Consider the following 26,202-nt stretch of genomic DNA (forward strand, 5'->3'; position numbering starts at 1 on the left):
TTGGCGGAGATGGCCGACAAAATGTTGGAATCAACGTTTCCCAACGTAGCAGCAGCTACAGCACCAACATCAACAGCGGTTCCCAATCAAGAAGAACTAAGCGAACAGATTGCCTTTCTCACAGCCGAGATCTGTAAGCTCAAATCAGCCGGTAGAAGCAGAAGCCGTTCTACTTCGCGTGCTCGCCGTGTGTCTGAGTCTGATCAAGCAGAAACATGTTGGTATCATCGAGTGTACGGTAACCGAGCTCGTCAGTGTCGTTCGCCTTGCAGATTCCAGCTGAAGTCAAAAAACTAAACGATTGCCCATCTCGTACGGCGGAGGTGGGTGCGAGTCAAAGCCGTCGCCTGCTGATTCGTGACAATATCAACAACATTCGCTTCCTAATTGACACGGGATCGGATGTATCAATTGTTCCCGCGACATCGAAGGATAGGAAGAAACCTCCAACAAATTTCGTGCTCCATGCTGCCAACAACACGTCCATCAAGACCTACGATTCTCGTTTTTTGTACGTTGATCTTGGATTGCGAAGAAGGTTTTCATGGAGATTCCTTGTGGCCGACGTTACGACTGCGATTATTGGAGCAGACTTCCTGTCGTTTTTCGCATTGAGTGTGAACCTGAAAAATAGACGCATAGTCGACGAAACTACGAAGCTCACTTCAACCGGAGGAATGATTTCTCCGACTCTGTTCGGGGTTACAACAGTTGACTACAACCATCCTTTTCGTAAGTTGCTGGAAAATTATCCGGAAATAACTCGTCCTTGTACGATGCGTATGGAGGTGAACCACAACGTCACGCACCATATAGTGACAAAAGGACCGCCTGTGGCTAGCAAAGCACGTCGTCTACCACCAGATAAACTAAAAGTGGCTCAACAGGAATTTCAGTTGATGATGGAATTGGGTATCTGCCGCCGATCAAGCAGCAGCTGGGCTAGTCCACTGCACTGCGTGCCCAAAAAGAATGGACAACTTCGCTTCGTGGGTGATTACCGGCGGCTGAATCATGTAACCGCCCCGGATAAGCACACTTAATCGTAGGATTTTATTTCGGTAAAACTAAATTACAAATTCGGTCTGTAAAACATATTTTTACTGAAATCTCGTTCAATTTTGACAGATGAACTATATTGACAGATGCAGATTGACGAAAATCGGTAGTTTACCTAAATAACTGAGACTCGGTAATCTATTTTGCCACAACAATCAGCAAACAAATATTTTTACTGATTCTCGGCAAAGCGCATCTGTCAAAACGAGAGCTGCATAAACCAACATGTGCTCGAAATATTTTGAGATGTTCTTCGAAAGAGCGCGCGGAGAGCGCCAATATGTGAGTATTCAGCGAATTTATTGTATTATGGCGAATAAATGTGTCGAGTCAGCAATCGTCAAATCTATTCTTATTACATTTTAGGGATATTCCTTGGAACTTCTACTCCCCACCATATGAGTGCAGCGAAGATGGTAGTGCTGCCTTTATTTGATGAAAAAGCAATAACAAATTGAACAAAAAATGAGATATTTACAGTGATAGTGGCTCAAACAATAATAAATTAATATGAATAAATTTGCTTTCATTAATACAATTTAATTTTTACCGTTTTCTTCTTATTATTCTTCCAATCAAGAAAACAATCATTTGCCGAATTTCAGCAATGGTGTGCTGAGATTTTCGGCAATGGATTACCGATATCTTTGTCAAAATTTGACAGCTGGGAAGATTTAACATTTTGCAGCGCGATAGGCACTTTGAACTTTTACCGAGATTTTTGCTGAAATCTCAGCTGTTGGGTTCTCGGCAAAAAATTTTGACGGCCTCGGCGAAACGAATTAAGTGTGAGTATCCGGTCCGCACATACATGATCTACTCAACTCGTTCCATGGTAAGTCAATTTTCAGTATTCTGGATTTAGAAAGAGCTTACCACCAAATTCCTTTTGAACCAGGTGACGTGCATAAAACCGCAGTTATTACCCCGTTCGGCTTATTGGAATTTACCCGCATGCAGTTTGGACTATGCAACGCGGGGCAAACGTTTCAAAGATTTATGCACAAGCTCTTTGGTGACCTCGAGTTTGTCGTCGTTTTTATAGATGATATATGTATCGCCTCCTCTTCTCCCGAAGAGCACGTTGAGCATATGCGCATAGTTTTTGAGCGACTCCGGTCGAACGGGCTAGTCATCAATTTACAAAAATGCAAGTTCGCTCAAGAGGAAGTAGAATTTATCGGATACATCGTCAGCAAAGATGGTGTGCGACCCGTGGCAGATCGTGTTGCGGCGGTAATGAAATTCGAACGTTCGGAAACCGTAAAGGAGTTACGTAGATTTCTGGCCCTCGTTAATGGGTACAAGCGTTTCATTCGACAAGCCACCGACATGCAATCAGCGTTAAGAGCACTTATTCCCGGAAACAGAAAAAATGATACCAGGAGGATTGTTTGGAGTGATGCAGCTCAAGCTTCGTTCGACGATTGCAAAAATGCGCTTGCAAATGCAACTCTCCTATATTATCCAGATCCAGAGAAACCATTGGGGCTGATGGTGGACGCTTCGAGTACTGCTGTGAAGTATTTTCGATATCTTCTGGAAGGACGGAAATTCACGATTTATACGGACCACAATCCTTTGACGCACGCGCTCTTGTCGAATTCAACTTGTCGTCTCCATCACGAAGAACGAGCTCTGCAGTATATTTCACAGTTTACCACCGATATCCAGCATATTAGCGGAAAGGAAAACACAACCGCCGACGCTTTGTCCAGGATGGCTGCAATCAGATGTCCGTCGTCGGTAGACTACAGTGAAATTGCTATCGATCAGGAAAGCGATAATGAGCTTCTGATGCTACTAAAGTCCAAAACTACCTCTCTACGTTTGGAGCCCAAGGCATTGAATGGATGTTCAAAGCCGCTGTTCTGCGATACTTCAACTAATTTAAATCGACCGTTCGTCCCAAAACATCATCGTAACGCAATAATGGTTCATATGTGCGGAATTTCACATCCAGGAATACGTGGAACTCGCAAATTGGTATCCGAACGTTTTGTATGGCCACATATGAATACCGATATTTCGAAATTCGTAAAAACGTGTATCTCATGTCAGATGTCAAAGGTCCATCGTCATACCGTTTCGCCTTTCAGTTCTTTCGAACTACTCAAATCTCGTTTTAATCACATTCACATAGATTTGGTTGGACCCTTGCCGCATTCAAATGGACACTCCTATCTCCTCACGATTGTGGATCGGTTCACGAAATGGCCAGAAGCTGTACCGCTAGTCGACATGACTGCCCATTCCGTGGCAACAGCTTTGTGTTCGCAGTGGATCTCAAGATTTGGTTGTCCAGAATTCATAACATCAGATCAAGGGCGGCAGTTTGAGTCCGAGGTATTCAAAGAACTGTCATCTATACTTGGAGCAACACGCTGTCGAACAACCGCTTATCACCCTCAGGCAAACGGTTTGGTGGAAAGATTTCACAGACAACTTAAAGCAGCAATCACATGCGTTGATTCGAAAAACTGGTACTTCAGATTGCTAATCATATTGCTCGGACTTCGTTCAGCCTATAGAGAAGATATGAAATGTTCCCCTGCTGATCTAGTGTACGGCCAAGGACTGCAAGTACCAGGTGAGTTTTTCGATGCGCCAAAGGAATGCAACGATCGCACAGATTTCTCCAAGATGCTGCATCATGTCTTCGATAATCTCCGACCTGTTGAAACATCAAATCATTCCAAGAAGAAAGTTTTTGTTAATAAAGAATTGATGAAATGCACACACGTGTTTGTGCGAGTCGACGCAGTTAAAAAGCCTCTGCAAAAGCCTTATGAAGGACCATACGAAGTTCTATACCGAGACGAGAAGTTCATGGACGTTTTAATAAAAGGCAAATCGCAACGGGTTTCTATTGACCGATTGAAACCAGCTTATTTGTCTAAAGAGTCTGCATCCGATCAACAAGGCGATCGGAAGGTTTTAGTTACACCTTCAGGACACCGAGTGAGATTCATGGTGTAACTAGGAGGGGGGTAGTATGGGGATGATACACCCCTGGTTGTTATCGTTCAACTTTGTTAGTTCGGAGAAAAGAGAAAAATAAACAGAACAGTTTTGAGAGTCAACGCGTCGAGTCGTATATTTTCCCGTTGATTAATCTTGTACGAAATATAACCGTAGATCGCCCTTTATTAATTCCTCCGATTCCGCGCACCACAAACTCATGCGTAAACCTTTGAGGCCATTGAGAACATTACGATAGGTAAGAGATTTCTGAGATTTTGTAGCCATTATTCCATAATAGAGCGGAAAATTGTTAACCTGTCAACTGTTACTCCGTAACAAGTTGGCGGCGTACAATCTTATTTTAATATTTTGAGTGGAAAAAAGTTACGGAAAATAATTTCCTGTACCACTTCTTAGTTGTCCTCTGTGACAGTTTCAAACTGCAATAAAAAAAAGTTTTAGAATTAATTCGACGTAGACCTAAAAATAACTAAATTTAAACACCGTCAATTTTCTTATCATGTGGGGCAAGTGAAAAGTTTATCATTAGAGATTGAATTTGTGTTTTCTCTTTAAGTAGCCATGAGTGAACATAGTTCGCAATTATCATAGAAAAACATAACGTGCAGATAATTCAAGAAACACTATACTCAAGCGTTAAAAGCTATTAGAAATCATGGAACTTCTCTAAAAGATGTTGCCAAACATTACAATATAAATATGTCTACTTCGGGCAGCCAATTAATAGGAAGACGTTGACTGAAAAGTTGCAATATTAGAGAACACACGGAAATCTCGTGGAATGTCTAGGTAAAGCAAGTTCAAAACATTAAAATGGGGTATAGATCTATCGACATACAAAAGATTCTAAATACGTTATTGAAGGATTTCATTTGGTTTCTCCCGAAGAGTTATCCGACGTCATATCCGACTTTCTCAATAACAAATATCGAGCGGTGAAAATTCTACAGAGCAGAAATGCAATTGTTGTCCTATAATGTAAGAACTAACATTGCAGTCGCTCTTCAACTCTCGATCGAATCGGTTGTGTTTAGCCTTTATTCTGCTTTCGAACTCCGTGCGGTGTTATTGTGTGAAGGTCAATTCGAGGGACTCATTTCAAAGCTAAGTATCTATTGTGCTTTCTATTGTCGTGAGAACGCATTGTTTCGCAACCCATTACTGGTTGCACGAGATTGGTCTCGGTAGCAAAATATGGTTGGCAATGAGGGGTCTTCCTCTCAGATGCCACCAATCATCGAAGAAATGTCTTCCGATCATCCATCACTAGCCGATCCTCAACTTATTGGCACAGACCCTCAGCCTACTGCTTCCCGCCATCGTTGCTATCCGGCATCAGCAAAAGGTCCATATGAAGTGTTCCTCCGGCAAAAAGATAAACCGCTTAACGTGTTGTTGATTTCTGCAGAGCTTTACAGTAATTTCAAGACTGTAAAGGAAGTCCGAAAGATTGGTTTCAGCAAGGTCCGCGTTGTGCTGACCAATCGTGAAGAAGCAAATAATGTTGCTCTTAATGAACGTTTGTCTCGCCTCTATCGAGTATATGTTCCATGCAATTTAGTGGAGATCGATGGCGTGATTCAGCAGGCTGATATGGATCTGTCGTACCTTAAGGATGAAGGTGTTGGCAAATTCAAAGACCCTCGTATCCCTTCGGTTCCAGTTTTGGAATGCAATCAGCTAGCCATTGCATCTGATGATGAAAATGGAAAATCTTTCAAGCCCTCCTATTCTATCCGGGTGACGTTCGAAGGAACAATCTTGCCGGACTTTCTCGAAATCAGAAATGTCTTGATCCCCGTTCGAATCTATTCTCCGAAGCCTATGCTTTGCAACAAATGCAAACGGTATGGCCACACGGAACCACTCTGTGCGAACAAAGCACGTTGTGGGAAATGTGGAAAATCTCATCACGATGCCACATGTCCAATCCAAGAAAACATCTGCCTCCATTGTAAAAAGAGCCATGAATCGCACCGCGATTGCTCTGCTTACAAAAAACGTGCCCAATTTGCCACAGCACGAATCTGGCAAAAATCCAAACTCAGTTATGCTGAAACAGTCGGTAATTTGCCTAACTCCGACTTCTGTCATGAAAACCCGTATGCGTCGCTCAGTGAACTGTCAGACATTGATGAAAATGAGTCAGTATGTAGCCGTTCGGAATCCTTGAAACGCAAAAAGTTAACCCGAGCAAAAAAATCAAAGAGAACCAAATCCTCCGATCATCAGCCAGATTCCATTCTGTCGTCTCAAAATGTAATGAATGTTCCAACTAGCAAATCTTCCAATCATCAACCATGTGTTGCACCGTTGGCTTCGCGACAACATCAATCCGTTAGCTCGCACCCACCGTTTCTTGATTTTCCATCCACCTCTCGTCTGTCACAACCCTCCCGGAAACCTCCTGAGTTTCAATACAAAGAATCCGATTTTCCAAACCTCCCTGGAGTGGCCAGCTCCACAGAAAACTCCTCTACAGCTGTAGGTTTAACAGTTACCCAGATAGTTAAGCTATTTTCGGAGATATTCCAGCTAACTCCGGCTTGGACAGACATCCTCCTGAAACTGACACCCATATTGAACATCCTTCTGAAAAAACTGATTTCATCATGGCCACTCCTTGGACTGTTAGTATCTATCGATGGCTAACTCACTTCTAAACCAGAAGTTTTCCGTATTCCAGTGGAATTGCAGAAGTATTCTGCCAAAAATAGCAAATCTAAGGTGCTTCTTACTTAAGCTAAATGTTGATTGTTTCGCGCTCTCGGAAACATTTCTTACTCCGGATTTGAATTTTTATCTACAGAACTACAATATTCTTCGGAATGATCGAGATATCCGAGCAGGGGGTGTTATGTTGGGTATAAAGAACTGTTATTCATTTCGTCGTATAGATCTACCAAATGTTAATCCAATCGAAGTGGTTGCGGCTGAAATTGAGATTGACAATATGGTGTTTTCAATCGCTTCCCTGTATATTCCTCCATCAGCTAGATTGATACCTAGTGTCTTAAGAACGTTAGTCAGCAAACTTTCTCATCCTGTATTTCTACTCGGAGATTTTAACTCCCATGGTTGTGCGTGGGGGGAGGATAAAGATGACAGTAGAGCTAATATGATCTACGACATATTAGACGAATTTCGCTTATCAGTGTTAAACACAGGGAAAGTAACTCGGATAGCCTGTCCTCCATCTTGTAACAGTAGAGTCGACCTTTCACTGTGCTCATCGAATTTATCTTTAAGTTGTGTCTGGGATGTTGTTGATGACCCTGCTGGTAGCGACCATCTGCCGATCCACATATCATTTTGTACAAACTCTAAAAGGGAACTAGTGGTTCCCTATGACCTGACAAAACATATTGATTGGTCCAAATACTCCTCGACAATTTTAACAGAAATTGAAAACGTTTCAGTACAGGAACCGGATTTGCACGGATTCCTAACAAACTTGATTTTGATGGCAGCTGAAAACTCGCAAACTAAGCCAATTCGTTCGTCACTTTCCAAAACTAAGGCTCCCACAATTTGGTGGGACCAAGAGTGTACTGATATTGTCAAGCAGAGGTCAGATGCCTTCAAAATGTTCCGAAAGTTTGGATTGATGCAAGATTTCTTGAATTATAAAAAGTTAGAGGCCAAAAGTAAAATGATTTTCAAAAATAAGAAACGTAATTTTTGGAAGCAGTTCGTAGAATCTCTGACCAAAGATACCGCCATGCCTATTTTATGGCAAACAGCGCGTAGGCTGAGGAACTTTAATCCAAGTCCTTCGGATATTCGAGAATTTGATTTGAGTTGGATCGATCGGTTTGCTGAAAACGTTAGCCCTTGTTTTGTGTCTACTCAACCGCCGTTATTCATTGAAAATGATACGGTTTCAATGGATCTAGTAGAGGATTTTAGCTTCACAGATTTAGAAAACGCTCTCGTATCGTGTAATAATTCTTCACCTGGCATGGATGGAATCAAATTCTCTCTATTGAAAAATCTACCTACTCCTGCTAAAGAGCTCCTCCTTCGTTCATACAACTGGATCTTCAAAAACAAATCCATTCCAGTAGCCTGGAGGAATATTAAGGTTGTTGCTATACTCAAAGCTGGTAAAGACCCCGGTTTATCACAGTCGTATCGTCCAATAGGTTTGCTATCCTGCACTCGTAAAATTCTCGAAAAAATGATCCTCGTTAGACTAGAAGTTTGGGCTGAAAAAAATCAACTACTTTCTCCGACGCAATATGGTTTTCGCCACGCAAAAAGTACAAGAGATTGCCAAGCATTATTAGCTACTGATATTCAAATCGCATTTCGATCCAAACAAGCATTGACTGCAGTTTTCCTTGATATAAAAGGGGCGTACGATTCAGTGCTAATTGACATTCTATGCCACAAGCTATGCAAGCTTGGAGTTCCAGTTCAGTTAGCTGATTTTTTGTTCAACCTCTTGTCGCTGAAAACTATGCATTTCTATCAGAACTTTCAAGTTAAACATGTCCGCAACTCATGTCTAGGATTAACACAAGGATCTTCTCTAAGCCCTCTGCTTTACAATCTCTATACTAGTGATATGGATAGCAGCATTGAAAGCGGATGTGTTTTAGTACAATACGCTGATGATGCATGTTTATGGGCTACTGCTAAAGATGTTAAATTTTCGGAAGGAACTCTTCAGACCTCTTTAAATAACCTCGCAATATGGGCACAAAACCTCGGATTGGAATTCTCTGCTTCAAAAACGGAAATCGTGGTATTCTCGAATAAACGAACATTGTCTCCACTACAGTTACATCTGTATGACCTTCGAATAACCCAAAGCCTCTGTTATAAATATCTCGGTTTATGGTTCGATTCAAAATGTACTTGGAGAATTCATGTCCAATATGTTGTTCGAAAATGTCAACGAAGAATAAACTTTCTACGTACCATAGCAGGGACATGGTGGGGAGCTCACCCGTCGGATATGATAAAATTGTACAAAACGACTATCCTATCAGTAATTGAATACGGCTCTTTCATTTTTCACATGACTGCTAAATCCCATTTCATCAAACTCGAACGGATTCAGTTCAAGTCCCTGAGGATATGCTTGGGTTTGCTGAATTCTACTCATACTCAGTCGGTTGAAGTGATAGCTGGTGTCCTTCCGCTGAACATTCGGTTTCTAGAATTGAATTGCAGGTATTTAGCCAATTGTCACATAACATCTTCTAGAGTGATGATCCAATTAGATGAACTGTTCAGAATACACCCACAGTCAAATTTCCTTCGATCGTACCGAGAATGTCTTGTGTTGCCAACTTCCCCTAGCTCGGACAATTTTTATGATTATGAAGTGCCAGCACGCCCATTTGAAATCGACGTCAATACGTCGTTAGTCCAAAATCTGGCGAATTTGCCGAAACCGTTACTACCATGTCAAGCTAAACAAGCATACCTTGAGAATTTATCAAACATTAACGCAGAGGAGATGTTTTTCACGGATGGCTCTTTAGGAGTTGATAACTGTGGATTCGGAGTCTACAATTGTAACTTCGAAGCAAGCTTCCAGTTAGAGTTTCCGTGTTCAATCTATAAAGCGGAAATGTTAGCCGTAAAATTTACAGTAGATTATATCAAATCTCTTCCACCCAAAAGATACCTCATTTGCTCCGATAGCTTAAGCTCAATAGAAAGTCTAAAAAACATTCGAGTTTCTACGAAAACAAGTCTAATTGCTTTGTACATTAAGGAAACCGTGGCATGGCTTGCCAAACGCCAATATACGATCACATTTATGTGGGTTCCGTCGCATTGCGGGATTGAGGGCAATGAATTTGCTGATGCCCTTGCAAAGCAAGGAGCCCGAAATGGTGATGTGTATCAACATTGCCCAGAAGCTCGCGATTTTTATACAATCATAAGACAGACAGCTTTGTCGTCTTGGCAAGATAGTTGGTCTAATAGTGAACTAGGTAGATACTGTTACAGTATTCTACCCAAAGTTAGTCTTTCTTCTTGGTTTTCAACATTACAGTGCAATAGACTGTTCGTAAAAAATATGTCTCGCCTAATATCGAACCATTATACTTTAAAAGCATCTCTTTTCAGAGTAAACATAGTCAACTCCAACCTTTGCGATTGTTCCCTGAGCTACGAAGACATTGATCACATTATTTGGCAATGTGAGAAATTCGAAGAGACAAGACCATCCCTGTTACAACAATTGGAACGAGAAAATCGAGCTCCGCAACCCATCAGAGATGTTTTGGGAAATATGGATATCCTCTATATGCAAATCGTTAATAACTTCCTCAAAAAGTCAAAAATTCAACTGTGAACTGTTCTTATAATAATAATACACCATTTTTGTTCATTTTGTGAAAAAAAAAACTAACAAAAATACTATGTGTAAATAGATTGTAAACAACTAACATGAAAAATCGGCTCCGTTAAGGTCTTCCAATGAGCCTAATAAACTATTTAGTAAAAAAAAAAAAAAAAAAAGAACTAACATTGGAAATGTTGCAATTATAAAGTTGTCGAATCATTTCAACTAACATAACTGAACAGAAGAAAATTCAAGTGAAAAGAATAACATTTTCTTTGAGAAGCCTTAAAGCTAATAGAAATCGTGAATATTACTGTTTGTTTTTGAATTTATTGTTCAAAACGGTAAACTTTTCACTTGCCCCACTTTCGGGGCAAGTGAAAAGTAAGGAGACATTTTTCAAAAACTTTTTCTGTTTTTTTTTCTTCAATTTTTCATAAAAATCAATTTCAGCAGGCTGCTTATATTTGGTGGGAGTCAAGCTAAAAAATATACACAACCTCATTTGTTTCAATTTAAAGTCTCTAGAATTTGAAGAATCTCAACTATGCGAATTCCATTACCCACTTGCCCCACGGTACCTTATAGGATTTGTTTTATTGATATTTTCCGGATTTTTTCAGGGAATTCTCCAATAATGTCTTACAAACTATCCTTGACGACATCCCTGGATAAACTCTAAGAATTTTCTTGAAAAATTTCTCAAGGATTTTTTGAAAACTTTAAAAAATGTGAGAGAAATCTCTAGAGTGATTTCTTTTAAAAGACACTACACGTTAATGCTTCCAGTGGGCTATTTGCCCTTTGAAGGAAGCACCACACTAGACAACGGACTAGCATGCAACGTCCAGTGGAACAGTCAGAAAACATTGCTCTCGAAAAGTTTTCAGCCTGAGGCGGGAATCGAACCCACACTCCTTAGCACGATGCGGCTAAATGCCTCGGTAACACTAACCGCTCGGCTACGAAGCCCACATTAAAGTATCTTTAGAGGCATTCTTGATTGCAAACTTGAAAAAAATTGAACGACAATTCTGGAGAAATCAGTGTAGGCAGCTTTGGAGCCGGCCGAATAATGACTTAATATTCGGTCCAATAAAACCTAAATATTCGACCGAATAACACCCGTGTGTTCGTCCAATTTCATAAAAACTACAATATAAAAAATACAGTTTTTTTTAACCTTCCTAAGGTGTTCAAAAAAAGTTACGTTTAAGGTGTTCGGGTCATATTGGCCCGGATTTGACATACGAATTTCGCAGCTGTTTTTTCACCAAGTATAAATGTTTTTGTACTCAAAATTATCGTCAAGGCTTATATTTTGTGAATTTGGCTAAAAATCTTGGTTTGATTGGACTTGGCCGCTCGGAACCGGTGCCAAAGGGACCAAGATTTGGCCATTTTTGCAAGAGCATTAGTAAGAGCAAAATGCATATGTTGTGGATTGTGAAACATAGTATTTTGCCTGAAATGCATTGAAAATGATATATAATCAACTGGTTAGTTTTTCAGGGCACTAGTGGTTACCAAGTGGCCACGAGGCCAATGCCGGAGGCCATTAAATGATTCCCAGGGCATCCGGAGTAGTGGCCAATTTATGTTTTCGATGGAACCAAGCCGTGCGGCACATACAAATTTGCAGAATTTTACAACAAAATGATCCAAGACGTTGCTATCTGAGTATGGCAGCATTGGATTCCCGTGGCAGATTCTTGGGTTCCCTGGGGGGTCCTGGGAAAGTGGCCAATTCATTCATTTGATAGAACCATATCATGCGACCTATCAAAATTTTTAGAATTTCATTCAGAATTCATTGGAGATGCCTTCAGTTATCTAAGGCAACGTTGTCCACCTATTGGTTCCGTAACAGGTTCCGGGATTCCCGGAGAAGTGGTCAATTCATACATTTGATGCAGTCATATCATGCGACACATCAAACTGTTCAGAATTTCATACAGAATCGTTGAGATATTCACTTAGTTATCTAAGTCACTGTTGGTCCACACAGTGGTTCCGTAACAGATTCCTGGATTCCGGAGAAGTGGCCAATTCAAACATTTGATAGAACTGAGCCGTGTGACACATCAAAATTTTCAGAATGTCATAGAGAATTCATCAAAGATATTTTCAGCTATCAAAAAGTAACATTGGTCTTCTAGTGGTTCCGTAACAGGTTCCGAGATTCCCGTATAAGCACCAAATTCGAAAAAAAATGGTGAAGCTGAGCTGTGCAATACATCAAAATTTGATGAATTCCATACAGAATTCATCAGAGATCTCTTCAAGTATCGAACGCAACATCGGTGACCTAGTGGTTGCGTAACAGATTCTGGGATTCCTGGATAAGTGACCAATTCTAAAATTTGGCCGTGCGATTCATCATTTTTTTTTTTTTTGAATTTCATACAGAATTTATTTGAGATATCTACAAATATCGAAAGAAACATTGGTCACCTATACTCGCATAACAGTCCTATTTATATAGGGATTCCCATAGAATATGTGACTGTTATGCGAGTATAGGCAGTGGTGCCGTAACATGTTCCGGGATTCCCGAACAAGTAGGAACCATTTCATTAGACTCATCAAACTTTTAAGAAATTCGTTCAAAACCCATCAGAGATGTATCCAGTAGTTTCAGGTAATCGTGGCCACCCAGTGATTCCGTAGCAGGTTCGATGTTTCCTGAATAAGTAGCCAATTCATTATTTTAATAGAACTGAGCCGTGTGGCACATAAAAAATTACAGAATTCCATAGAAAATTCATCAGAGATATCTTAACATAACAGGTTCCGGAATTCCAGAAAATGTGGCTAATTCAAACATAAGATAGAACTCAGAATTTCATACAGAATTGATTAGATAAAAATGGCCAATTCCAATAGTTGATGGAACTGAGCCTCGTGGCACAACATAGCTTATAAATTTTTTTGAGCATCCATTGTAAATGTCTGCAGTTATCTCAAATGAAATTGTTAACCAAGTGGCCTTGTAACAATTTCCAGGAGTCGCGAATGAGTAATCAATTCATCAATAATTGTAATTTCAGAGATTATTTATCAAAGATGTCTTTAGTTAACTCCAATAACATTGGTCACTCAGTGGTGTACATAGTCAAAATTTTATAGAGAACTAATCAGAGATGTCCACAGTTATCTAAGGCAACATTAGGGCCCTTTCACAAATTCCATAACGCTGAGAAGGGTGGGTTGGTGGTTGTCAGAGGGTGGAGGGGTGGGTGTCGAAAATGGTCATTTTCGGCGTTATGAAATATATGAATGAACCCTAGTCACTAAGTGATTACGAGAGTTTGGGTAAATGACCACTTTGAACATTTGATGGAACCTAACCGTACGGCTCATAATACCTTTTAGAATTGAGAATTTTATAGAATAATGTGTTTAGTAATCATGAGTATTTTTTGCTACCTAGTGGTTCCGTAACAGGTTCTAGGAGTTACGGACTAGATAATAATATAAATTGATGGTATACTAACCTGTTCGGAGAACCACAGAACAATATCTATTTTGCTTTCAGCTTCGTGTACTACCAGAATACTTTGATAAGAATGTTTTATTCAATGATAGAATGATTCTCAAGCTTGCGGTAGAGCTCTGCCGCTACCGTAGGGAAGAAAGTTCTCAAAATATCCGCAATATGATATTCTTTACGGCTTAGCTTATAAGGAAATATTTCAGATGATTACACTTATTTATTATCTGCTTAGTTCTTCATCAAATTACGTAAGATTTTATGGTTATGATAAGTTTGTTCTGTCAAAAGTATGAAAATTGATCGCCTTTTTATTTACGTTCGTTTCACGTGTCCCCAAATCGATTACAACTTTTCAATAATGCATAACTGCTTTGGAAACCCCAGCTTTCATCAAAACTGGTGATCGCATTTGATGGGAACAGTCAAGTATTGCTAGTTTTCCGAATTTCTGCAAACAGTTCATGGAACACCAGGTGACCAATATTCCTTCAGACAAGTTAGCTGGTGAATTTTCTAATAGTCATGTACATTTTGATATTGACCTTAGCACATACACCAAATGTTGTATGAGACAACGGAAGATATTTATGATACCTCAAAAAAAAAAAATCCATCGCTTTTTGCATTGGCCTTTTTGATCAATGATAGCCAAGATAACTGTAGATATTTTTGATAAATTCTAAATGGAATTCTAACAATATAATAATAATAATAAATTTTGATAATCCACTCGGCTCTATGAAATATTTGGATTGGTCACTTTTTTGGGAATCACGGAACCTGTTACGGAAACATTAGGTGGCCAATGTTACTTTTGATAACTGCACAATTTTCTGATAAATTTTCTATGTAACTCTACAAATATCGAAATGCCACATACCTTAGTTCGTACAAATGTTTGATTTTGGCACTTATCCGAAAATCCTGTGCCTGTTTCGAAAGCACTACGCTAATATTTCTTTAGAAAATTGAGGATATATCTGATGAAATCTGTATGGAATTCTGAAAAATTTGATGTATCGCATGATATGGTTCCTTCAAACGTTTGAATCGGCCACTTATTCGGGAATTCCTCAATTTTTTATTGAAACACTGGGTGACCAATATTACCTTAGGTTATTAAATAAATCACTAATAAATTGTGGATGAAATTCTGAAAAGTTTGATATGTCGCATAATATGCTTGCATCAAATGAATAAGTTAACCACTTACCAGGGAATCCCGGAGCCTGTCATGGAACCACTACGTGGCCAATGTTGCCTTAGGCAATTGACCACTTCTTCGGGAATCCTGGAATCTGTTATGGAACCACTAGGTAGTAGAGATGGTCGGGCTTCACTTTTTTTGAACCCGAAGCCGACCCGTACCTGACTTATTTCAATTCTTCAAACCCGGACCAGTCCTGAACCCAAGATCAAAATTGAAAAACAAACCCGGACCCGACCCGAACCCAAAAAAATTGCTGTTCAAATCCAAACCCAACCCGAAACCCGATTTTTTTTTGCAATATAAACCCGAATCAATTCCGAGTTCAAAAAGATACTATTGTTTCTATCGTTTCTCAATGCATAGAGAAGCTTTCAGGTTGTTACACTTTTCACAATTCTCACCGTACTCGTACCCGATAATTGTATAGCCTTCAAACCCAAACACGACCCGAACCCGCCGGGTTCTATCAAATGTTTGAATTGGCCATTTCTCCGGAATTTTGGAACCTGTTACGGAACCACTGTGTCGACCAACAGTGATTTAGATAACTAAGTGAATATCTCATGAATTCTGTATGAAATTCTGAACAGTTTGATGTGTCGCATGATATGACTGCATCAAATGCATGAATTGACAACTTCTCCGGGAATCCCGGAACCTGTTCCGGAACCAATAGGTGGCCAACGTTACCTTAGATAACTGAAGGCATCTCCAATGAATACTGAATGAAATTCTAAAAATTTTGATAGGTCGCATGATATGGCTCTATCAAATGAATGAATTGGCCACTTTCCCAGGACCCCCCAGGGAACCCAAGAATCTGCCACGGGAATCCATATGGGTAATGCTGCCATACTCAGATAGCAACGTCTTGGATCATTTTGTTGTAAAATTCTGCAAATTTTGATGCCGTGCTGGTTCCAAGCCATGCGTGGTTCCACCGAAAACATAAATTGGCCACTACTCCGGATGCCCTGGGAACCATTTAATGGCCTCCGGGATTGGCCCCTTGGTCACTTGGTAACCAGTAGTGCCCTGAAAAACTAATCAGTTGATTAGATACCATTTTCAATGCATTTTAGGCAAACTAGTATGTTTCACAATTCACAACATATGCATTTTGCTCTTACAAATGCCCTTGCAAAAATGACCAAACCTTGGCCCCTTTGGCACCGGTTCTGAGCGGCCAAGTCCAACCAAACCAAGATTTTGAGCCAAATTCACAAAATATAAGCCTTGACGATAATTTTGAGTACAAAAACATTTATATTTGGTGAAAAAACAGCTGCGAAATTCGTATGTCAAATCCGGGTCAATATGACCCGAACACCTTAAACGCAACTTTTTTTGTCCAGCCCTTCAGAATTGTCCTACAAAAATTTTTCAAACGTGAAACTCTTGTTTTCCACAAAAGATGAAAATTCACCAAATTTCATAACAATAGGAAGTAACAAACAAAAGTTGTGGCGCTTTGAAAGTGCGTTTCGGGTCATATCTAAGATAAGATCGGACACCTGGCTTCTTTTATATGTTCTTCTTTTCATCCATAAGCCCAGTTATGAATTTTCCACCCTTGCGTGTTACGTAAAAACAGTGTTGCCATTTGTATGGAAGACGGTACACTATTTCACAAAAAAATATTCCTAATTATTATTTATTTTTTAATTGTATTGATTAGGTGAATTATAGTGTATTCTTCTTCTTGGCATTACGTCCTCACTGGGACAGAGCCTGCTTCTCAGCTTGGTGTTCAATGAGCACTTCCACAGTTATCAGTTGAGAGCTTTTATTGCCAAAGTGGCCATTTTCGCATACGTATATCGTATGGCAGGTGCGATAATACTTTATGCCCAGGGAAAGGAAATTTCCATTGCGAAAAGATCCTGGACCGACCGGGAATCGAACCCAAACACCTTCAACATGGCTTTGCTGTGTAGCCGCGGACACTAAAATTTGTTTTTTCAATTTGTTTTTCAATTTGAATAATTTCAATCGATTCAATTTTTCATATATTTACTTTAGACATATTGCGGCCTTCCTTAGCCAAGAGGTTAGAATCCACGGCAACAAAATAAAGTCATGCTGAAGGGTTCTGGGTTCGATTCCCGGTCGGTCCAGGATCTTTTTGTAATCGAAATTTTCTTGACTTCCCTGAGCATAGAGTATCATCTTATCTGCCACACGATATACAAATGCGAAAATGGCAACTTTGGCATAGAAAGCTCATAATTAATAACTGTGGAAGTGTTCAGTGAACACTAAACTGAGAAGTAGGCTCTGTCCTAGTGAGATTACGTCCGAGATTACGAAGAAGAAAAATGCATTGGGGGAGATCCCCCAGTGCCGGACAGCACCCAATACCGGACAAAGTCGAAACATTGAGAAATCATGGTCCAATCAAGATGTTGTATTAGTAGAAAAGAAAGCTTTTATGTAGACTAATGTTTGCGTAAAATAACACATCCTTAAAATATGCATGTCTTTTTTAAAAAGTAGAAAAGTTTGAAAATCTTTAAAAAATTGACGTATCCACTTAATTTTGAGCCTATTTAGTAAATATTTTGAATATGAAAAAATACTTTGGATCCCGTAAGCATGATCGAACATAATCCTAATTTGATAGTATGAATGTATTTTGTACCACAATTGAACTAAATATGGACAGATTACAATTTTGGTTAAGCACCTCCTGTCCCTCAGTTTCGGACAGCATGATTTGTTATATGATGTCTTTGTAATTATTGCATCAGTGTCTCAGAATACCTTCATTTTTCATGGGTTCCGTCGATCATGGTATCAAACATGCAATAAAACTAAGAAGAATGAACATTCAGAACATCATCGTAAAATGTGCTATTTTTCATCATATATGAAAGAAATTTTTGATGGGCATCTTGCAAACTAAGGAAAACTCAAATTATTCTTGTAAGTGTTGCAAATGCATTGAATTGGAAATTATAAACTATTCCTATAGCGTACACATTCAATGATGTTCAAATTTACAGACTTCGAGGCATTTCCAGATCGTGTCCGGTATTGGGTGCCACCTTTCGAGATCGATCAATTTGGTACTAAAATTCATCATCAAAATGCAGAGTCAAAATTCATATTTATATTTTCAAATTTATTTTTGTACACTATAAAAATGATAATATTTATCATAAATGGGTAACACGAGCCCATAAAATCAATATTTTTCGAATTATGAATTTAGTGGCTTAAGTGTCCGGTACTGGGGGATCTCCCCCTATCCATCAAAGGCAAAAGTTCTGTCACTTCGCCTTGTGCCGTCTTCTCCCGGAAATGTTACTATTACTTGTAGTTTTGCAACATACAGTTTCAAATTTTTTATTCATTCCGATCTGATTTCGTTTCACTTTTTGTTAGGTCAGTCGACTACGAACTTTTATGCATAGCTGCAAAAAAATAACGACCCAATATAGTAATCCGGCAACACGGGCAAAACCAAAACAAACGCATCCGATGGTAACTTTCCACCCGCAGCTACACACTCGCAGACATCAAATTCAACCAATCAGCGACTGGATCACAAACTGGATTCAATTTTATTCCCAGTTGTCCTATCTTTATCTTAGGGTCATATTGACCCGAACACCGTAGGAAGGTTAAGTAGGGACAGCTGAAGAATTAAACGAAGTATAAATGGAAATGAATGATCGTCTTGAGCTTTTGAAACCGTTTGCAGAAAATATAAGTTCTGAGGATTTCTGTATTTCTGAAGCTAGGAAGCTGTATCCCATTGCTGTTTTTTGTTTAAGAAATTTAATTTACTCTTCATCCGACTTGTGGAAGTGCTTCAAGTGTTTGAAGCAAATAGACCGCAGACCCCTGACTCGCATGATAATAGAAGAACGTGATCAGTAGGTTTTGCAAAGAATATAGAACGTATGGAAAGTCCTGATAATTGACGGACTTTATGGTGAAGATGCATGGAAGCCAAACCTCGATTTTTCAAGAGCATAAATCTAGAGAACCTGACAGCTGTTCGCGCTGAATATTTGAATGCTTGGTCACCACCAGGCGATTGACCAGAACGTTAAATTTTCAGCACAAACGGTTGCCTGGTTCTCTAGAGTTGCGCTCTTGAAAATAGCGGGTTTAGCTTCGATGCATCTACACCGTAAAAACAAATTTTCAAGCGCTTCAAACCAGCCGAGCGGTACGTTACAGATCCTGCAAGATGAGATACAATTTGATTTACAGAAAATGGTAACGCCATAGACAGAGAAATTCTCACTTTTTCAATATTTGACATCAAAATCCATTCAAGGTGTCCATAAAAAGAAAAATTCGGTCATCATTTGAATAAATTATTGATTTTTTTAAATTTTCCTTACATAAACATAGTATTTTTTTACAGTTTAGTTTATTTTGTTATTATTCGGTTACTGTTCGGCCTATTCGGCCGAATAACGGATTTCATTATTCGGCTGAACGAATATTCGACAAAATAAAAAAAATCGAGATATTCAGTACATCTCTACATATACAGTTAGATGTCATAACTAATGATTGTGCTTAAAAACTAGGAGTTCTGTTCTTCACTGATTTCGCTGCAGAATAATTTATACCCAAGTCTTAGGAAACGGACAAACGTAAGTTCCTAGAAAACTAATCCAAACCACCAAAAAACTCATTATGTACTATGTTACAGGAAAATTTTAATTGGCAAGTCAATGAATACCTCAATTAAAGTTTTGGAAAGTGTTTCCTTCGTTGCATAAGCAACAAGTTTTAAGATATACCTACTTGAAATTTGTTCTCCAACACCGCATCTAGTATGGAGCTCCTGTGTCGATTACAAAGTCCAAGTTGACACCAACGAAGTCAAACCTCAAAGTTTCAAAAGCACGGATCTGGAGAACCGAACACCCGTTTGAGTTGAAAACTTAATCGATTGGTTACCACCAGCTAGTGACCAATCGATTAAGTTTTCAGCTAAAACGGATGTTTGGTTCTCCAGATCCGTGCTCTTGAAAATTTGAGGTTTGGCTTCGATTCATCTTCACCTTAAGGCGATCTTGATGAAGACAAACTGTTTTTCTTGAAGAACGTGATAACATTTGTTTGTTTTATTCAAGAGGAACATGATTTGTTTATTTACACATTTTGTTTTTGGGAAAAGTTTTCGCACTTGATGCAATTAATGTAATGCTAACGTCGTAATTAAGCACAGACGTTGGGTTGTGCACATCTAAAAATGACAAATTTTGCCTTGCCAGGTGGAAATCCAGCAGTAAAGTTCCGCGCCTACATCATGATCAAGAGCAGGAAAACCTCTGTAACTGGTCGCATACGTTATCTGTGCCATAAGTTCAACAATGAAATCTGTGATCGGATCGGCGTTCCACGCAAAAGGCTTTCCCGTAAACGGTAGTATTAACGATTCTACAATTAACTATATACATTTTAGTGTGCTGATTGATACGGGAAAATTATGTTATGTTCTCGGCCAAGAGCTCTCACACTTGCTCAAAAGCGTGTTCTTGGAGATTAGTACGAGAGCTTCATAAAACTGTTGCCAAGGTCACTTGTTCTAGTCAAAAATGAGGTTTTATGTGATGCATCCGAAGAATTCTTGAAGAAGTGTTTAAAACCCAAAACGGTCCAAGATCATTTATACTATTATAAACTTGAACAACTATTATAAACTTAAACAAAAACCAGTAAGAATCTAAATTATTACTTGGGTGTTTTCCTCTTAACTCTTATAATAATGATAGATCACTAAGGTTTTGTGCACCAATTACTTAAATTGTAAAGAATAAGTAAGAAGTCCATTACTAATTATGGAATCAACGCTTTTTTAGTTTCGTTCGTGAGAGTTTTGAAAGAAATAAAATTTAATTTCTAGTAATTGGAACCTTACTCAGAACATTACCCAAGTAACAATTTTAGTTTTACGAATTACTTCCAGGGTGCTATAAATAAAACGCCCATAAAACCACGGTCAAGGCACTATTGCCTTCATCGCTATCCCCAAAACCTCTTGTAGATTAGAACGTGACTAGTTGACCCACTCTGAAAGAGGCTATAAAATGTATAAGTATGTCACACGAATAAAGCAAAATAGCATTTATGGTAGCTATTTTGAGGCCAGCTGTTCTAGATGAATGTCGCATCATCTTGAAAATGTTTTTATCATAACGTCGATCTTGCCGGATTCATTCCAGCGTAAACAAAACAAAATAAGATTGAAAACACGTCTGTGATAAATTATTTCGTAGGTAGTGCTTTTTATTTGAAGTGATTTATTTGTGCTAGTGCTCAAATCTTTACTGCCCATAAACGCATAACTGTCCCATGTGAATAGGAAATCCAGCAAACATGGGACTGACATGCATTATGGCCAGTTTAGTGATATTTACTGTGAAATATTATGAGAAAGAAGATAATTTGCCTGTGCCCTCTCTGAAAGTCGCATATTTCTAGTTATTTTGCATTTGCTAATGCATTTGCCTGATGAAGAATTCGACATTTCTTGGTTGGATTGGGCAGTGATTATGTGCTTTAATTTAAATTCATTCAGTTTAATCATCACACCATAGCATGAAATACGCGAATTCGTGGGCTTCGTGGCCGTGCGGTTAGCGACGTCAGTCGTTTAGGTGTATTGTGAGTGCCACGTAGCGTGGGTTCGATTCCCGCTCCAGTCGGTGGAAACTTTTCGTCAAACGAAAAATTCATCACTGGACTACTGGGTGTTCCGTGTTATCCGTTGCCTAATGTTCGTGAATGTTCAGTCTGTGCAGCCTTTGGCTGAAGACGGTGTGAATTGTCTTTCTCTTTAATATAATTTGAAAAAGTGAAATTGTGGCAACCGGAGTAAAATAATATGGCGGAATCATAATTGATAGATTGTCATCGACACAAATACACAAATAAGGGCACATTGTTATGATTCAGAATTTGTGGATGTAAATTTGCCATGACAAATGCTGATTGAAGATGATGCAGCTTTTTTTCGCTTTTCATGGTAACCAAGCAGCATTCAACAAAGTTTGCAGTTTGAGTATGCTATCATGAAGAATATACGCAGAAACAATGAAAATGAACATTAGTTTGTCGTTTTTTTTCGTCAGGAATAAGTGTTCGCAAAGCATCTGAATAGTCCAAATACTTATTAATTAGGTATAAATAAGGTAAGTTATCGAGATTGAAGTGCAAGTCAATCAGTTTACAAGAAGCTTTTGTGACAACAAGGTGTATTATATCAATCTTTTATCATAGCCGTCACAAATAAGTATCATTCAGCCACCATATGCAGTTCAAATGAGGTATTATATGCTGCAATAAAAAGGATTTGAAAACAACTAAGAGCTGACTTACAATATATCATCTTCTAGCAACTTCAAATGTCGCCTCTAGCTATCAAAGCATTCACGTAACTGTCATAAAACATCAATGAATCCACACGAATGCCAAATTGCTGTGGAATTGTTACTTGGGTAATCAACTCAGAATTTAGGAAAGTTATCTTTTAGTTCAATTTATAGCATCGCAAATAATTTTCTAGGAAAAAAGGCCCCCAAAATACTGCACGCAAAGAAATGTGCGGTAAAAATTACTATTTTAGGAGGTTAACTTAAGCGCTCGCACCGGCAATTTTCAGCAGACCAGAAATGCGCTTGATTTAACCATGTCTGCAGTCGAAATTAGATGGATGAAAATGATTTCTGTCTACCAGTAATGTGGAAGGATGTACTACAAACATAGTAAATTGTTCTGAAAATCAAGGGCGTTGTCAGTTGCAATAGTAAATTTTACTACAGAATTTTTTCCCGTGTGTGGCCCTGGGTGAAGCGGAAGTTTGTTATTCTTTGATGTGTTATTTTTGCACAAATAACAAATTTTATCATGATTGTATATTTGATTATTGATAAGTTATTAGATGACTATCAGGATATCAGACCAAATTTTGCTATGATTGTATGTTTTACTATGGACGAAACATTTATCATTTGTTGTTCACCTCTCCTCGGGAATAAACATCTTTTTTGCGAAAATGTCGTTGAAAAATATGAAGTTGATGCAGTTGCATATTGAAAAATAAAGACATAGTAGTCACTACATGAACTTTTAACGCAAATAGCCACTGCAAAATGTGAAGTGCGTTCAAGTTTATATTCTTTGCTGATCAGTAGCAGCAAAAGGTGGTGTTAGTATGTAGAAATGTAATAGAAGATGATAAACATTTGTATGGAAACACAAACTTTAAACTTTTCTTAATGCCTGTTTTTTTCATATGGAATAGTTATACTTTTATGGGCAGTGTAGAGAACTGAAATTTTGAAAGAATAATGATCAAACACTTACTTTTCTTCTTTCTTTTTTCAGCCTAAAATGCAACAAGTAATTGAAAGCGGACGATATTCGGCTTTCTATAGTGACATTATAAACATAGATCCTTTTAGAAGACAAGTTGTTTCCTTATCGCTAAGTATGTTTTTTGAATTTCCTGTAACTTGCCGTTTAATTGACCCCATTTTCACCTTTCAGATGCATTTGACTATTTTATGTTCCACTTTGCACTGCACGGCACAGTGCCCCTGCAGCTTCTCCATCCTACGGCTCTCACTCTGGGAAACGAAAAAGCCAAAACTCTTTATCTTATATTGACGGCAGAGTATCTGTGCACCTTTTTGCCCAGCCATCCGGATTCGATTGTCCTGCCGCAAATTGTCAGTGGAACTATCAAAGTGGCATCCCCGGCAGCTATTCCCGTGATGACGTAAGTACTGGAATCAGGGTTTCCACACACTCGATATAGTTATAGATATAGTAGGGATATAGTTTTTCATCGGAAAATTATTCTAAGTAAGTAAAGTTTCTCATCAACAGAACATCAGAAAATAAGTTTTAGGTATTTATTGAATTTTATGTATTATGCTTTAATTATCTCTGTGTTACAGGGCTGGTAGAATTTCTCTTTTTAAAGACTTGGTCTCTATTTTAATGCAAGTCTCTCAAAAGTCTCTATTTTCAATGGGAGGCCTTCAAGTCTCTTTTTTACCAAAATGGTTTATAAAATTACTCTTCTCCATTTTCTGCTGTGAATGAAATCTATTTTTTTCCTTTGCGTGTGTCACTGGTGTGACAGGCTAAGGCCAAAATCTAATTTAAAAAAATGAAACTATTTCATAAATTTTAGCAATAATTTCGATATAAACAAGATTATTATCCATTTTTTTCTTGTTAGATATAATAGTCTTGCATTTATTAGTCTTCCAAAGGTCGGAAAAATGCGGGAATTTCAGAACCGATTTCCTGTGGCACCCTAAATCTACTGTTTTGTGAACCAAATTTAATAATCTTTTCCTTACCCATTCCAGTCCGACAAAATCGCCAAAATATCTTCTCCTGTCGGCCATCCATCACCACACTCCGGCAGCGTCGGCTTCGCATCAGCGTTCGGCCAACACCAGCTCCATTGAAGCATCCCGAGCCCACTGTTGGCGCTCCGAGAGCGTTCTCTATATCTTCATAGACTGTTGGCTCCGACTGGACGTCGACGACTCTCGCGAACTGCCTAGCAATGAGTTCATCCGATGCGTTCGGATTCTCGTCAAGCAGTTGCATGGATTTGGAAACAGTGCAGAACTGGACAACAGTTCGATGGCCCTGTTGAGACAGTCGGCACAACCGTTGATGAATGCTCGCATGTACGGTTTTCTGAAATCGTTGATGGCACGTTGGCCACTGGATAGCTCCTTCTCGGACGTTCTGGAACTGTGGCTGAGTTACATTCAACCATGGCGTTATACATTCAATCGAGACCTCAGTCAAAATGTAGATCTGCCAATTACGCCACGCCACGAAAGTTTTATCGCCGAAAATCTGATTGCTTATACCCAGATATTTGTACAGCTTATACCACGATTCGAGAGGATGGATCTGACCACCCTTCGGAACGTTCTGATGTTGTTCCGTCTGTTAAAAGTGTTCAGTCAGAGCAATCTAATAGACATACTTTGTCAAAATGAAGCCATTATGTCAGCCAACAATAACGTCCCACTGAACAACTCGACGTTCAATGTATCAACCTCGCCGGGTAACCATTCCGGGGCATCGAACCGAAGTGTTGGCAACGCCAGCAGTGGATGTGCGTTGAGTCGTTCGTTCAATTCGAGTGGCATAGGGACACCCAGTAGGCCTGCCACTCCGGGAAACAGATCAACCGGGGAACCCGCAGACGATAGCTATGTGTTTCTATTCGGTGAACTGTTTGCGCTAGCAATCGAAGAGCTGTTGAAGAAAATCTACGTATCGATGCTGGTGGCGAAGGAGAACTTACGCCAGCTGCAGCAGGAGAAGGAGAATCGGTATAAAGGGGTGCTGAAGTATGTCCATAAGGTGATTGGGTACTTCGACCACGATCCGGTTTACGCTGCCATGCTCAGCGATAGGCAGAAGATTCCGGACATTTTGGACGTTGCTCTTCAGTCGTTGGCGAGGATTTTCCAAGTAAGTTTCGTCGTTAATTACACTATAAATGAAATATTGATCTCAAGCTTTCTCGGGATAAATGGGCTGGTAGTAGCAGGTCTTTTTTCGAAACTTGATATGACACAAGTGTCTCAAAAGTCTCTAGTTTTCAATGAATGGACTCTAAAGTATCTTTTTTAAGCAAAATCGTCTTAAATGCTATTTTTTCATTTGTTTGCTTGTAATTAATTTTGATTAGAGGTTCGAAAGAAGCATTTAACCCGTAGTCGAAGCTCAAAATACAAGTTGAGTTAGAATCAGACTTATATCAATAAATTAGGTAAAAGTTGATTAAAAAGAAAGTTGGCACCATTTGTACCCGACTTGACCCAGTAATCCACCTGAATAACTTCGAAGTGATGGACATTTCCAAAAATTCCAATGATCCTCGAATAACAAGACATCCAGACGATTCCATTCGAACTAACACGAAAGCAATCCGTCGTGAATTGCCGAAATGGTAGCAATTTGAACTTTTTCCCATTTGTTGGGCTGATACGGGTAAAGGAAATCAATATAATTTTATTCCTGAGATTTTTTAAAGCAATTCGTTTAGGGATCTTGTAAAAGTCTTAGTCAACCTGCCATTTTGTATAGAATTCCATCGACAGTTTCTCCCAGAAGTGATTGTTTAAA

The 26,202-nt window shown here is 39.1% G+C and overlaps 1 protein-coding gene across 1 annotated transcript in view; it reads left to right on the forward strand.

The window, feature by feature from the left end:
* The window catches only part of LOC5576467 (sphingomyelin phosphodiesterase 4), a 42,368-nt gene that overhangs the window by 2,042 nt on the left and 14,124 nt on the right, over nt 1-26,202 (forward strand). The window contains exons 4-6 of the mRNA XM_021844701.1: nt 23,419-23,521; nt 23,581-23,812; nt 24,414-25,545. Of these exons, the coding sequence (XP_021700393.1) occupies nt 23,419-23,521; nt 23,581-23,812; nt 24,414-25,545 (1,467 nt within the window). The remainder of the gene's footprint in view (nt 1-23,418; nt 23,522-23,580; nt 23,813-24,413; nt 25,546-26,202) is intronic.

Source organism: Aedes aegypti, chromosome 1 (genome assembly GCF_002204515.2).
Source record: "Aedes aegypti strain LVP_AGWG chromosome 1, AaegL5.0 Primary Assembly, whole genome shotgun sequence".
Taxonomy (NCBI): domain Eukaryota; kingdom Metazoa; phylum Arthropoda; class Insecta; order Diptera; family Culicidae; genus Aedes; species Aedes aegypti.